Raw genomic sequence first — 13,772 nt, forward strand, 5'->3', positions numbered from 1 at the left:
ACCGTTCTTGTTTTGTTTATATTCTGAATTTTTGAACGTTGGCAGTCTATCCGTATTGAATTTCTTTTTTTGTGTTAGTGGCTATACCTTGAGATAGTTGTGTAGCGTGATGGGCAGGTTGACGTTAGCACCAGCTCGACAGACAAGCTGCACCATCTTCAGATGTTAGTAGTCTATCTGTGTTGAATATGTTTGTGTTTGTGTTAATGGCTATACCTTGAGATAGCTGTGTAGCGTGATGGGCAGGTTGACGTTAGCACCAGCTCGACAGACAAGCTGCACCATCTTCAGATGTTAGCAGTCTATTTGTGCTGGATTCGTTTGCTTTGTGTTAGTGGGTATACCTTGAGATAGTTGTGCAGCGTGATGGGCAGGTTGACGTTAGCACCAGCACGACACACAAGCTGCACCATCTTCAGATCCTTCATGCGCAGCGCGTGCAGGAGGATATGCGTCAGCTCAGACGCCTGAAGACACACAACCATGACACGACTGAACACCACGACAAACTACACCTACTTCCACTCCGCTAAGCCTCAAATTAATTGGCCAAAGTCGACTTCGCGAAGTCTATTTCACGAAGCTCGCTGCAGAAGCTTTGGCACTGAAGTTTTGGTAACAAGATATCGGGAAGTCTTCGGAAAGTCAACTTTGGGCTCAAGAAGGGAAGACCTATAAGCCTCAAATTATTGGGCAAAGTCCACTTCGCAAAGTCTAGTTAATGAAGCTTGCTGTACGAAGCTTTGGCACTGATTGTTTGGTAGACTTCGTTTGGTAGAAGTCTGCACGAAGTCAACTTTGTGCTAAATATTAAACGACAGTCTTATCTGTTGTAGCGTTGAATTCACCTCTGAATAAGGAGCTTTGGTGGAGGCTGTGAAAGTTTGATAATCGTTGCAGAACGGATGACATTCAATTCACCGCAAAAAAGGGTACCCCCAAAATCGACCTAACAAAAACGTAATGTGCCTAATTAAAAGCCGAAGCAAAATTCAGAATAGGCCCACCTTGGCAACGTTTACATACAAGGAGAAAGTCCCATCAATGATCTTTCCAGAACAGGTAAGGTTACAAATGACACGGGAACGAATGACAAGCAGCTATAGGGAGGACGTTAGTCAGCTTTGTTTATCTCACATAAACTCATTACTGACTGTTCCCCTTCTCCACTAAAGTGATGCTGATCGAACTTTGGACCATGTATTCCCCTCATGGAGTGTAATTTGTGACGAACATTTTTATTTTGACTTTGAAATGAGCTTCAACGCAATCTATTAATTTCAAGGGATCGTCGCGATATAACCTTCGTGGTTGAAAACGACGTTAAACACCAAATAAAGAAAGAAAGAAAAGAAAGAATTTCAAGGGACTTAACCACTCAGTGCGTTTTCGAATAAATTGAATTTGGGGGTAAAATCGATCGAATTTTATCACAAATCTGCTTTAATTGCAAGATCTTGACATGCCTTTCTCCCTGTAGATAATTGTACAATGTACCTTGTTGAGGTAGTTGATATTGCATTTCTCGCTTTGGGTTGCGTGCTCCACCTTAGCGTGGTTCACCTCAAGTACTCCAAATATGGCGTCCTGGCACAAACAATATACAATTAAACACGAACCAAAAGTCGAGGTACGAGTTATAGGAAGAATTACAGTCCAGAATACTCCAGTAACATTCTGAATGACAAACTCCTTTAAGTTCTGGCATTCACCTTTTCTTTTTCTTTTTCTTTTTGCGTTTGAAGACACATTTAATTTATTTTATGGAAGAGTGCGTGAAATAATTTTTTCGAAGCAACATCCGTTCAGAGTACTAGTTTTGAAGATCACAACAGAGGTGTTTGCACAGTGTCAGTACTTATTCCAAGTATCTTCGCACACACACACACACGCACACACACACACACACACACACTGACACACACACACACACACACACACACACACATAAACACTGACGCAGGACCGCACACACACACACAAACAAATATATATCTCTACCAATGTCTGTCTATGTTGATCCAGCAAAAGCACAAGGTCATGGTGCTTTCTGGCGGCTGCAAACTGGCGTAAAGTCAGGCCATCCTGGAAATTTAAAAAAAAAAGCATGGAATTCGACGACCGTTGAAGCGGCAATCATGTGTGACTTGCGATACGATTTTGTACCCCAGTGAGGGAGGGGGGAGAGAGAGAGAGAGAAAAAAAGTCTAGCACCATTCGGGAGGGGAGACAAAGTCTAGCACCATTCACTTGTTCGACCAACGCAGAGTTCAGAGCTATAGTACGATTCGTGCCATAAAATATTTTTATTACTATGGTATTAGTGTAATTATTTTGAACTGACGTTTGCAAGTGTTTTCTTTTCAATTCACAAGATACAAAACATTAATTTACAAAACACCTTGAACCATAATTATAGCAAAATACAAACATTTTCCATTTATGATTGTTTTCGTCAAACTTCCATGAAACTTTCGTCAGACTATTGAATTGCCTAGCTTGTAATTTGGTTTTTCAACGTAACCGACCCTACCTGTGAATACACTAACACTAGTTAGATAACTTTTACTGACAATGACGTCATCAATTCACGTCACACCTTACCCTCATGGCGTCAGCACGGCTCCAGCAATGAAGGAGATACTTGAATCGTTCAACGTCATACTCTTCCACGGCACCGAAAATACCTGGCTGAAACACAATACTGTTGATGGATTGCTCTTCTGATCAATCATTGTGATCGAATTAGTCTAATGTTGATCATGATGGTACGTAGGCTAGGCCTTAATCAAGTTGCTGTCTTTTGCAAAATTTTCCTTTTGGGTGAACATCAGAGAACAACGTTCTTAATAACCTTGAACAAAGATAAGAAAAAGAAAGAGAAAGGGAATATCTACACATGTGGTGTATCCCTTACTGAAATGAAAAACAAAAACTTGAGATTAGATAAAAAGAACAAGTACAGACACTGTATTTCATAAACCGTTTTTGCGAAATTTATGTGTACCTGATATTTGTCGTAGATGTTCTGCCAAAACATTCCTTTCTGGTACATTTCTGCCGCAATTTTTCCATCCTGAAAAAAAAGAGTACAGTTTTAAGAAATCGTAAAAAAATACAACACTAAACACTTTGGCAAAGAAGCTACGAAACACTGTCACGATCGGGTGACAGAGACCAAGAAAGCGTCACTCAGTGGAGTGCCTGTTCTGGGTCAATGTATGATAGAAAGCGCCTGTGCGTGATATTGGACACAGCAGAGTTTTTGCTGACAGTGCTCCCGAGCACGGATGTTTTGAAACGCACGAGCTTCACAGTGCAGGTTTCTGCTGTCATAGGGCTGACGGTTTTTTTCGCTGACAGCGCGCACGGGATTTTCAGGGATTGAGTTTCTCGTGTCTTTTTTCCTGCTTGGGGAGGCAAAACTGTGTATAGCTGGACTGGTTTGGTGACAAGGTCAGTCACGTGTATTTGGCTAGGTGGTCTGTCAGAGACTCAAGGACGACACACTTGACACCCAGCGGCAGAAGGGGAAGGACCTAACACACAGTTACTAGAGTATGATGGTTTTTCACCGAGTATCATATTCGGCACTCTAGGGGAACTTCCACAAGTTATTCCTTTCCTCTGCCACGTATTTTGCTGAGGACAAGTCGTCACATTTCCTTCGTCGGCGATGGCTTTCGCATAAGGATTCGACAAGGGGTTCTGGACGTTTTGGGTCACTGTTGACGAACAGAGACTGTTCCAGGGAGGAGGCGGACTTTGCTTCCATTGAGAGTTACAATCATAGGCTTTTGAGGTAATAAATCATTATTTAACGCTGTTGATGAGTCTGTGTTGTGGAATGAAATACTCTCTGTTGTTCTTTCCAGGTTAGCGCATAATTTACTCTCTGTGACGCTAAAATACTAATCTGTATATGGTTTTGCAGATAGGGAGAGAAGGACGGAAAATGGCTGTTTTGTTGTTGTAAAAAGTCAGTTTTGTGCAGGCCCACGTGCTCGATGAGATATTTAAAGATGACATGTTTTAAGGTGGTGGGTGAGGGGTAGCTGACATGTTAAGTGCACCGATGCTTTCTGTTTGCAGCCTTCCTTCGTTCGTTCGTTACGTTCCCGTAACATCGGCACGGCTGACTCTGGCGGGAACTGTTGAGGCTACGCTAACCAGGAGACCGGCTAACCAGGAGACCGGCTAACCAGCGAACCGACTAACCAGCATACCGGCTAAGCAGCAGCAGCAGAGATAAAGCTAAGTGCACCATGTCGTACGCACCCCGTTGACCACCGTTGTCTTTTCGTATCTATGATTTCATTGGAGTAGTGACAACGTGGGGTGTGTGACACCTGCACGAACTAGAGCTTTTCGAACAGAACATTCTCATTTCGACTGTATTTACACGGGTTCAGCGTGTTACTATAATTTTCTACATAGTACTGGCATTTTGTCAGTGAACACTGGTTTTTTACGTGTTGAGAACGTAAAAGGAACATATTTTGAGTGAAGGCTCGAGGGAGGTGGAGAGTTTATACATAAACAGGCGTCTGAAACTTATACTTTTGTTGACTCTATTTAATTGTATGACTGCGAGAGTGGATCGTGGTGTGGTTAGTTAATTAGTAGTAATTAACCGGTTCATAATCACCTTGAGTGATATATTGAAACGTGACACGTGGGGGCCAAGCCGGGATTTACTCAGTTAATTTCCAACTGATAAAGACCCACCAATTAAGGAGAACTAAGAGCAGATAATCTCGTCAGTGCTCGACTTATTTTCTGCTTGGTGCTACCCTTTTTTGTATAGTTTTGATCATATACCACACCTTAAGCGATTCACATCTTGCAGGAAATGTAAATTGTAATTTGTGAGTTATTGTATGCGCTAACTGTGATTATCTCCCTTTCCTTTGTTTGTGAATCTTTGTTGTTGTACGTTCAGAGTTTTCCGTTGCAGAGAGCTGAGCGGGGTTAGCGGATTTGTTATTCGTTTTACTCAGTTTTCTCTACATTGTTGTTTCGCATTCCGTAACAGGTTACATTTTCTACCGTCTTGTTTTACTTGGATTTTTCTCCATATTTTGACTTTGTTGGAATTTTGGGGGGGAAGGGTCCGAGGACTTCTGTCCTAACCAAGGCTGTGGGAAACACTCTGTTTCACCGCAAAAAGCAGCCGATAAAGTAGGCCACGGCTGTGGGAAACACTTTGTTTCACCGCAGAAAGCAGCCATAAAGTAGGCTACGCGATTTGTTCTACACCGTTTGGATTTTTCTTCTGCATTTTCCGGTTGCTGGATTTTTGTATCCACCGCTTTCGTCACCGCGTATTCTAGCTATAGCTGCGTTAGACTTACTTTTGTGATAAAGCTTTGCTAAAACTAACCATGGCTACAGGGGGATCTCCGACGAGGAGAAAAACTTTCGAGACTCCTGGCAGCGAGCAACCGACTGAGCGAGACGCACGCGTTAGAGCCCGAAGCGTTCTAAAACGCTTAGAAGTAGAACGGAAGGAAGAATTTGAGCGACTGACAAGAAAAGAAGAACGTGACCGACAGGACAAGAAGGACGAACTTGACAGACAAGAAAGGGAACGACAGGCTGAACGACAGGCCGAACGTGACCGACAGGACAAGAAAGAGAAAGACGAACTTGACAGACAAGAAAGGGAACGACAGGCTGAACGAGACAGACAGGAAAGGAAAGACGAACGTGACAGACAAGAACGGAAAGAGAAAGACGAACGTGACCGACAGGATAAGAAAGACGAGCTTGAGAGACAGGAACGACAGGCCGAACTTGACAGACAGGAACGGAAAGAGAAAGAGCAGGCGGATCGCGATCTCCAGCTAGAACTAGCTAGGCTACAGGCCGAGAAGGGTACGCTTACTCAGGCTAGCGCGCCGACGTTTGTTGCCGACCGTACGAGACTGCCGACGTTCGACGATGACAAGGACGAGCTCGACGACTTTTTACGCCGGTTTGAGCGCATTGCATCTGACCAGAAGTGGGAAGAGGCCACGTGGGCTAGCCGCCTTAGCACCTGCTTAAAGGGACGCGCATTGCAGCTCTACAACGCTTTGGAGGACGACGAGGCGAGAGACTATCAGGCACTTAAGAAGGCGTTACTCCAGCGCTTTAACCTGACTGCTGAAGCCTACAGACGACGTCTGCGTAACAGCAAGAGACTGAGCGGCGAGCTGAGTCATCAGTTTGTGGCACGCCTTAACCTCTACCTGCGGCGCTGGGTGGAGATGGCCGAAAAGGACTGGACCGTCAACGACCTTGCCGACCTCATAGTCATGGAACAACTGATGTCCAGCCTGCGACCTGAGGTGGTGACCTTCGTGCAGGAGCACCAGCCCAAGACTACTCAGGAGGCAGCCGACTGGATCAGAGTGCACGAGGACGCCCAGGCGATCTCCGGCAAATCTTCAGGCTCACGGCCAGGAAAAACGGGAAATTCGGGTTCTTCAGGACCCAAGGACGGGAAGGACGATCAGGGACACAAGGGATCGAGTTCCAGAACTGACATCCAGTGTTACTACTGCAACAAGCGGGGCCACGTGAAGAAGGACTGCCACAAGAGACAGGCTGACCAGAAGGGCGTACACTTTGTTGGCAGTGAGGAGTTCAGGGACGTCACGAGCTCATGCACCATCCCACAACTCTGCGTTCCGTGCTCCAGGAAACATTTCCAGCCCCACTGCAACGTCTACGTTAACGGAGTGAAGGGCGAAGGTCTGCGGGACACAGGGGCAGACATGATAGTGGTTCGGGCGAGTCTAGTTCCAGCTATGGCCTACACAGGAGACAGCATCAGGGTGAGAATGGCCGAGGCATCTCACGCTTACGACTTGAACACGGCAGTGATCAAGGTCGTAACCCCGTTGTTCACGGGGACCATTGTGGCCGTCGTCATGGACGATCCTCCATGCGACCTGCTCATTGGAAACCGGGTTCAGTTTGTGGACGGCGTCACCAGGGAGGTTCCCGTTTATCGGTCTCCCGACGTCATTTCAGTGCTCACGCGGGCACAGGCGGAGCGAGAGGACAAACCTCTCAAACCCCTACCTGCTGCACGAGCTGCCCTGGGGAACGTGACCCCCGCGCTTCTCGCGAAGGCTCAGGATTCTGACCCGACCTTAGCTACTCCTCGGGAGCACGCGAAGTCGGGGAAGGTGAAGCTGAGCGGGAAGCATGGGAGGTCAAAGTTCCTCAGGGACAAGAAGTTGCTCTACCGTGAGTTCAGCAACCAAGAAGGTACATTCAAACAGGTTGTCGTGCCTCGCGAGTTTCGCGAGGGTGTCATGGCAACGGCACACGACTCGATTCTGGGAGGTCATCTTGGTACCAAGAAGACCACGGATCGTGTCTGGCGCCACTTTTACTGGCCAGGCATCTGCACGGATGTCCGACGTTTCTGTGCGTCCTGCGATAAGTGCCAGAAGGTGGTTGCCAAAGGAAGGGTGAGGAAGGTCCCCTTAGAGAAGATGCCGCTCATCGACGAACCCTTTCGTCGGGTGGCAGTGGACATCATCGGGCCCATCTTGCCTGCGTCTGAGGACGGAAACAGATACATTTTGACCATGGTGGACTACGCTACTCGATACCCAGAGGCGATCCCTCTGAAATCGATTGAAGCCACGCGAGTAGCTGAGGCTCTGGTTACTATGTGGTCCCGGCTGGGAATTCCATCAGAGGTACTCACCGACAGAGGCACGCAGTTCACGGGAGGAGTGATGGCGGAGGCAGCACGACTGCTATCACTGGAGCAGCACTTCACCACTCCTTACCATGCTCAGTGCAACGGACTGGTGGAAAGGTTCAATGGCACCTTGAAGACCATGCTGAGGAAACTAGCTCAGGAGAAACCACGCACGTGGGACAGGTACATCCCAGCATTGCTTTTTGCATACCGCGAGGTTCCTCAGGAGAGCTTGGGTTTTTCCCCATTTGAGTTGTTGTACGGCAGACAGGTACGCGGTCCCATGGCTATCCTGCGTCAAGCTTGGACGGACGAAGAAGCTGACGAGGAGGTGCAGACGACAGCGACCTACATCGTAGAACTCAGGAACAGGATTGAAGAGACCTGCAAATTGGCTCAAGAGAACCTGGGAAGAGCAGCACAGCGTTACGCGCGAGGATTCGACCGCAAGGCACGGCCGCGCAGCTTCAAGATTGGAGAACGGGTGTTGCTACTTCTACCTGTCAAACACAACAAGCTACAACTGCAGTGGCAAGGACCTTTTGAGGTGACAGCGAAAGTGGGCCAAAACGACTACAGGATCATGATGCACGGGAAAGCACGCCTGTACCACGCCAACCTGCTGCGCGCCTACATAGAGAGGACAGCCTACGGGGAGAAGAACAAAGACAAGAAGACAGAGAAGGTTGCAGTCATCAGGGGTGAAACGAGGGGTTGCTCGTTCTTGAGGACGACCTTTCTGTCTGGAAACAGACCATCAACCTCTGCAATATCTTCAGGTTGCAAGGTTGGCAAACGCCAGACTTATGCGCTGGGCGTTGATTCTCCAACCGTACCAATTCACGGTACGCGTCATTCCGGGCGCCAACAATGTTGGAGCTGACTTTCTCTCTCGGGCTGGAGAGGAGAACATGACTGTGAGCGAAACCGAGGTTTCGTCTTGAAGAGGGGAGGTGTGTCACGATCGGGTGACAGAGACCAAGAAAGCGTCACTCAGTGGAGTGCCTGTTCTGGGTCAATGTATGATAGAAAGCGCCTGTGCGTGATATTGGACACAGCAGAGTTTTTGCTGACAGTGCTCCCGAGCACGGATGTTTTGAAACGCACGAGCTTCACAGTGCAGGTTTCTGCTGTCATAGGGCTGACGGTTTTTTTCGCTGACAGCGCGCACGGGATTTTCAGGGATTGAGTTTCTCGTGTCTTTTTTCCTGCTTGGGGAGGCAAAACTGTGTATAGCTGGACTGGTTTGGTGACAAGGTCAGTCACGTGTATTTGGCTAGGTGGTCTGTCAGAGACTCAAGGACGACACACTTGACACCCAGCGGCAGAAGGGGAAGGACCTAACACACAGTTACTAGAGTATGATGGTTTTTCACCGAGTATCATATTCGGCACTCTAGGGGAACTTCCACAAGTTATTCCTTTCCTCTGCCACGTATTTTGCTGAGGACAAGTCGTCACATTTCCTTCGTCGGCGATGGCTTTCGCATAAGGATTCGACAAGGGGTTCTGGACGTTTTGGGTCACTGTTGACGAACAGAGACTGTTCCAGGGAGGAGGCGGACTTTGCTTCCATTGAGAGTTACAATCATAGGCTTTTGAGGTAATAAATCATTATTTAACGCTGTTGATGAGTCTGTGTTGTGGAATGAAATACTCTCTGTTGTTCTTTCCAGGTTAGCGCATAATTTACTCTCTGTGACGCTAAAATACTAATCTGTATATTGGTTTTGCAGATAGGGAGAGAAGGACGGAAAATGGCTGTTTTGTTGTTGTAAAAAGTCAGTTTTGTGCAGGCCCACGTGCTCGATGAGATATTTAAAGATGACATGTTTTAAGGTGGTGGGTGAGGGGTAGCTGACATGTTAAGTGCACCGATGCTTTCTGTTTGCAGCCTTCCTTCGTTCGTTCGTTACGTTCCCGTAACATCGGCACGGCTGACTCTGGCGGGAACTGTTGAGGCTACGCTAACCAGGAGACCGGCTAACCAGGAGACCGGCTAACCAGGAGACCGGCTAACCAGCATACCGGCTAAGCAGCAGCAGCAGAGATAAAGCTAAGTGCACCATGTCGTACGCACCCCGTTGACCACCGTTGTCTTTTCGTATCTATGATTTCATTGGAGTAGTGACAACGTGGGGTGTGTGACACCTGCACGAACTAGAGCTTTTCGAACAGAACATTCTCATTTCGACTGTATTTACACGGGTTCAGCGTGTTACTATAATTTTCTACATAGTACTGGCATTTTGTCAGTGAACACTGGTTTTTTACGTGTTGAGAACGTAAAAGGAACATATTTTGAGTGAAGGCTCGAGGGAGGTGGAGAGTTTATACATAAACAGGCGTCTGAAACTTATACTTTTGTTGACTCTATTTAATTGTATGACTGCGAGAGTGGATCGTGGTGTGGTTAGTTAATTAGTAGTAATTAACCGGTTCATAATCACCTTGAGTGATATATTGAAACGTGACAAACACAAGACAGAGCAACGGATTAAAAGGCTGATACAGACCAAGAAAAAGACAGAGAACCAGACACAAAGACAGACTATTCAAACGACAAACTCACTAATTTACTTACTTAAAACAATAACTAGATGTCGTGGTAGATTATGGCTGGAGTGAAAATCACCCAAAATCCCCAGCAGGCATAAACTTAGTACAGCAAACAAACATCAACAGAAAAAACAGAATAATCTTCACAGCATATAATCCTACTAGATGAATACCCGCTTCGCCGGGTACGGCTTCGCCTGGAAGAAGTCGAGCCGAATACCCGGCTTTGCCGGGTGTACGCCGGCTGTGCCGGCGCACCGCACGAAGGAAGGGAGATAAACGCGCAAAACACTGGAGAAGAGTAGTGACCTTCTAAAAATAGTATAACGGGAATATGGATTGAGCGTTGTCGACAGTGACCTTCTAAACATAGAAACGGGAATATGGATTGACGCCACACGAAGGGAGGTAACCGCTGAAAACACTAGAGAAGATAAGGAAGAGTTACTGGAAATGGATCCAGAGAAAAACCAAAATCGGTTCAGCGCTGCGCGCTGAGAGCACGTGTTGAAAATTCTCATCGACCCGATTGTGTCCGGGGTCTCTCTGAATAAGCCCACCAAATTTGAAGCAGATCCATCGAGAACTTTGGCCGTGCATCGCGGACAGACACACAGACACACATACACTAGTCGTATATTATTTACTAGAGGAATACCCGGCTTCGCCGGGGTGAATCGCGAGACAGAGACAGACAGCGTGGGGGTTCATCACAATCACCTCTGCAGGCGAAGTCCTGTCAAACGGGATTGGGAATTTTAGAGCTTATTTCTTAGCCCTATATTATCTGTTGTGGCTTCTCAAATGCCAGAACATACAGACAGACAAAAGCCGCTAGACCCCCATCACAAACAGAACTCTACAATCCACAGGTTTTTGCCCACACACACACACACAAACACACACACAGAGAAGCCGTATATATATATATATATATATGTATATCTATATCTATAAATATATAGAGATAGGTGAGAGTGTATTTTTCGCGTGGCTATAAATTGATTCGACCTTTTCACTTTGACAGTAAGAACAACTTACGGGTGCAAGGGAAGCGTTCTGGACAGCGCAGTGACATTCTAAAAATAGTTACTCAGAAACGGGAATTTGGGGTGAACGGCGCGAGACAGAGACAGACAGGGTGGCGGTTCACCACAATCACCTTTGAAGGCGAAGTCCTGTCAAACGGGATTGAGAATTTTAGAGCTTATTTCTTAGCCCTATATTATCTGTTGTGGCTTCTCAAATGCCAGAACATACAGACAGACAAAAGCCGCTAGACCCCATCACAAACAGAACTCTACAATCCACAGGTTTTTGCCCACACACACACACACAAACACCCACACACACAGAGAAGCCGTATATATATATGCATATCTGTATCTATAAATATATAGAGATAGGTGAGAGTGTATTTTTCGCGTGGCTATAAATTGATTCGACCTTTTCACTTTGACAGTAAGAACAACTTACGGGTGCAAGGGAAGCGTTGTGGACAGCGCAGTGGACAGCGCAGTGACATTCTAAAAATAGTAATAGTAACTTAGAACTGAACGGGAAAGCCACACGAAGGAAGGGAGATAAACGCCAAACACTGGAGAAGATAAGGAAGAGTTACTTATAATGGTGAAATGAACACAAAAACGAAAATCAGTTCAGCGCTGCGCGCTGAGAGCACGTGTTGAAATATCTCATCGATGATATTGTGTCCGGGGTGTAGCTGAATACGGTGTCCAAATTTGAAAAAGATCCACCGAGAACTTTGGCGTTGTGATGTGGTGTAGCGGCTATGGTGTGTCGGTATGGGGGCCCGGGTAGCTGAGGTGGAACCAAAATAGCTGAGTTGGAACCAAAATCGGTTCCGCGCTGCGCGCTGAGAGCACGTGTTGAAATATCGACCAGGTTGTGTCGTGTCCCGGGTCTACCTGAATATGCCCACCAAATTTGAAGCAGATCCATCGAGAACTTTGGCCGTGCATCGCGCACAGACAGATACACAGACACACAGACACACAGACACACAGACACACAGACACTAGTCGTATATATATATATAGAAGCTCATTCCTGGACAAGTGTACGCAAACACCAACGGAAATAGAACGAATCCATACAGTGCAGTAGCCCCGAACCATCACTACTTCACTCAATGTCAACTCCGTCGCTGCCTACTAACGACTCGCCAAGAACCAAGAATGTTCTACAAAGGGAAACAACTGCTGTAAATTGCCCTTTTACTTGCAACAAGCTGATTGCCTCCCGTTGAGACCATTCAGATTTTGACTGCATGTTTTAGTGTGTGTGTGTGTGTGTCAGTGTGTGTGTGTCAGTGTGTGTGTGTGTGTATGTGGCTGTCAGTGTATGTGTGTGTGTGTGCGTGTGTGTGTGTGTGTGTGTGAGTGTGTTTGTGTGTGTGTGTGTGTGTGTGTGTGTGTGTGTGTGTGTGTGTGTGTGTGTGTGTGTATGTATGTGCCAAACTCGCCCTGTTCTTGATGAATGGGTCGATACCATAGGCCATGAGATCGCTGACATGGCCACACTCTTTGTGTAAAGCTGTGACGTGAAGGGCAGTATTCCCGTGCTGCAATAACAAGACATTTTCTAAGATACGATTCCCCAAGCAAGAGGAAAAAGAATACTAGCAGAACACACGCACTCGCACACTCAAACACGCATGCACGCACACATGCACACACACACACACACAAACACACACACACGCACACACACACACACACACACACACACACACACACACACACACACACACACACACACACACACACACACACACACACACACACACAGGTTCGTTGTTCTGGATGTTATGCCAAATCAATACCAACAAAAAGAACAACAAGAGAAAACACAACGTACCCTGTTCTGGGCGTTAATGTTGATGCCAGACGCCGCCAGAATATTGAAGATATAGGGTCGGTACATGGTGCAGACATAATGAAGGTATGTGTTCCCTTTCTGGCAGAAGAAAACATATCACAATTAATTCTCGTATAGCTGTAATAATAATAATAATAATAATAATAATAATAATAATAATAATAATAATGATAATAATAATAATGATAATAATAATAATAATAATAACTGGACATTTTAAGTGCCTAACCTATGGCTCTAGACCCTTTACAAAAGACCATATATACAAAATAGAACAATTAAATGTACAACCTACATAAAACAATTAATCATACGGACAAAAATCACCACATGAATGGTGCGACAAGAGTGCACACAAAGACTTTTCCCTTTTTAATGGAGATCAGCATATTTTAACAGATTTGAAGAAACAAATATGAAAGTTATGAAGTTTTAGAACCTTCTTTTTTACAGTGATAGTTTTGGAGCATGGAGTTTGCTATGTGAACTAAGAAAAGAAACAAACTAGCATAGGTCTCGATGAATATCAATATCAGCTGTAGAGACAATACAAAATAATAACAAACCAACTAACCAACCAAAATACACACACACACACACACACACA

General features: G+C 45.9%; 2 protein-coding genes across 4 annotated transcripts in view; one reads left to right on the top strand and one right to left on the bottom strand.

The window, feature by feature from the left end:
• The window catches only part of LOC138958423 (uncharacterized), a 45,878-nt gene that overhangs the window by 9,659 nt on the left and 22,447 nt on the right, over positions 1 to 13,772 (bottom strand). For both annotated transcript variants that reach the window (XM_070329565.1, XM_070329564.1), the window contains 7 exons: positions 13,145 to 13,243; positions 12,750 to 12,848; positions 3,008 to 3,076; positions 2,605 to 2,691; positions 2,002 to 2,085; positions 1,498 to 1,587; positions 345 to 467 (listed from right to left, as the gene is read on the bottom strand). In XM_070329565.1, the coding sequence (XP_070185666.1) occupies positions 345 to 467; positions 1,498 to 1,587; positions 2,002 to 2,085; positions 2,605 to 2,691; positions 3,008 to 3,076; positions 12,750 to 12,848; positions 13,145 to 13,243 (651 nt within the window). The remainder of the gene's footprint in view (positions 1 to 344; positions 468 to 1,497; positions 1,588 to 2,001; positions 2,086 to 2,604; positions 2,692 to 3,007; positions 3,077 to 12,749; positions 12,849 to 13,144; positions 13,244 to 13,772) is intronic.
• Positions 3,156 to 10,169, top strand: LOC138958421 (uncharacterized). Of its 2 annotated transcripts, XR_011453400.1 has the most exons (3): positions 3,156 to 3,802; positions 4,093 to 9,308; positions 9,600 to 10,169. XR_011453400.1 is itself a non-coding variant. In XM_070329563.1 (2 exons), the coding sequence occupies exon 2, from the start codon at positions 5,385 to 5,387 to the stop codon at positions 8,586 to 8,588; it is 3,204 nt and encodes a 1,067-aa protein (XP_070185664.1). In that variant the 5' UTR covers positions 3,156 to 3,802; positions 4,093 to 5,384; the 3' UTR covers positions 8,589 to 9,593. The 2 variants fall into 2 exon arrangements, 1 of the variants encoding a protein (XP_070185664.1); XM_070329563.1 differs by lacking the exon at positions 9,600 to 10,169 and having other exon boundaries at positions 4,093 to 9,593.

The sequence above is a fragment of the Littorina saxatilis genome, linkage group LG2 (assembly GCF_037325665.1).
Source record: "Littorina saxatilis isolate snail1 linkage group LG2, US_GU_Lsax_2.0, whole genome shotgun sequence".
Classification (NCBI taxonomy): Eukaryota; Metazoa; Mollusca; class Gastropoda; order Littorinimorpha; family Littorinidae; genus Littorina; species Littorina saxatilis.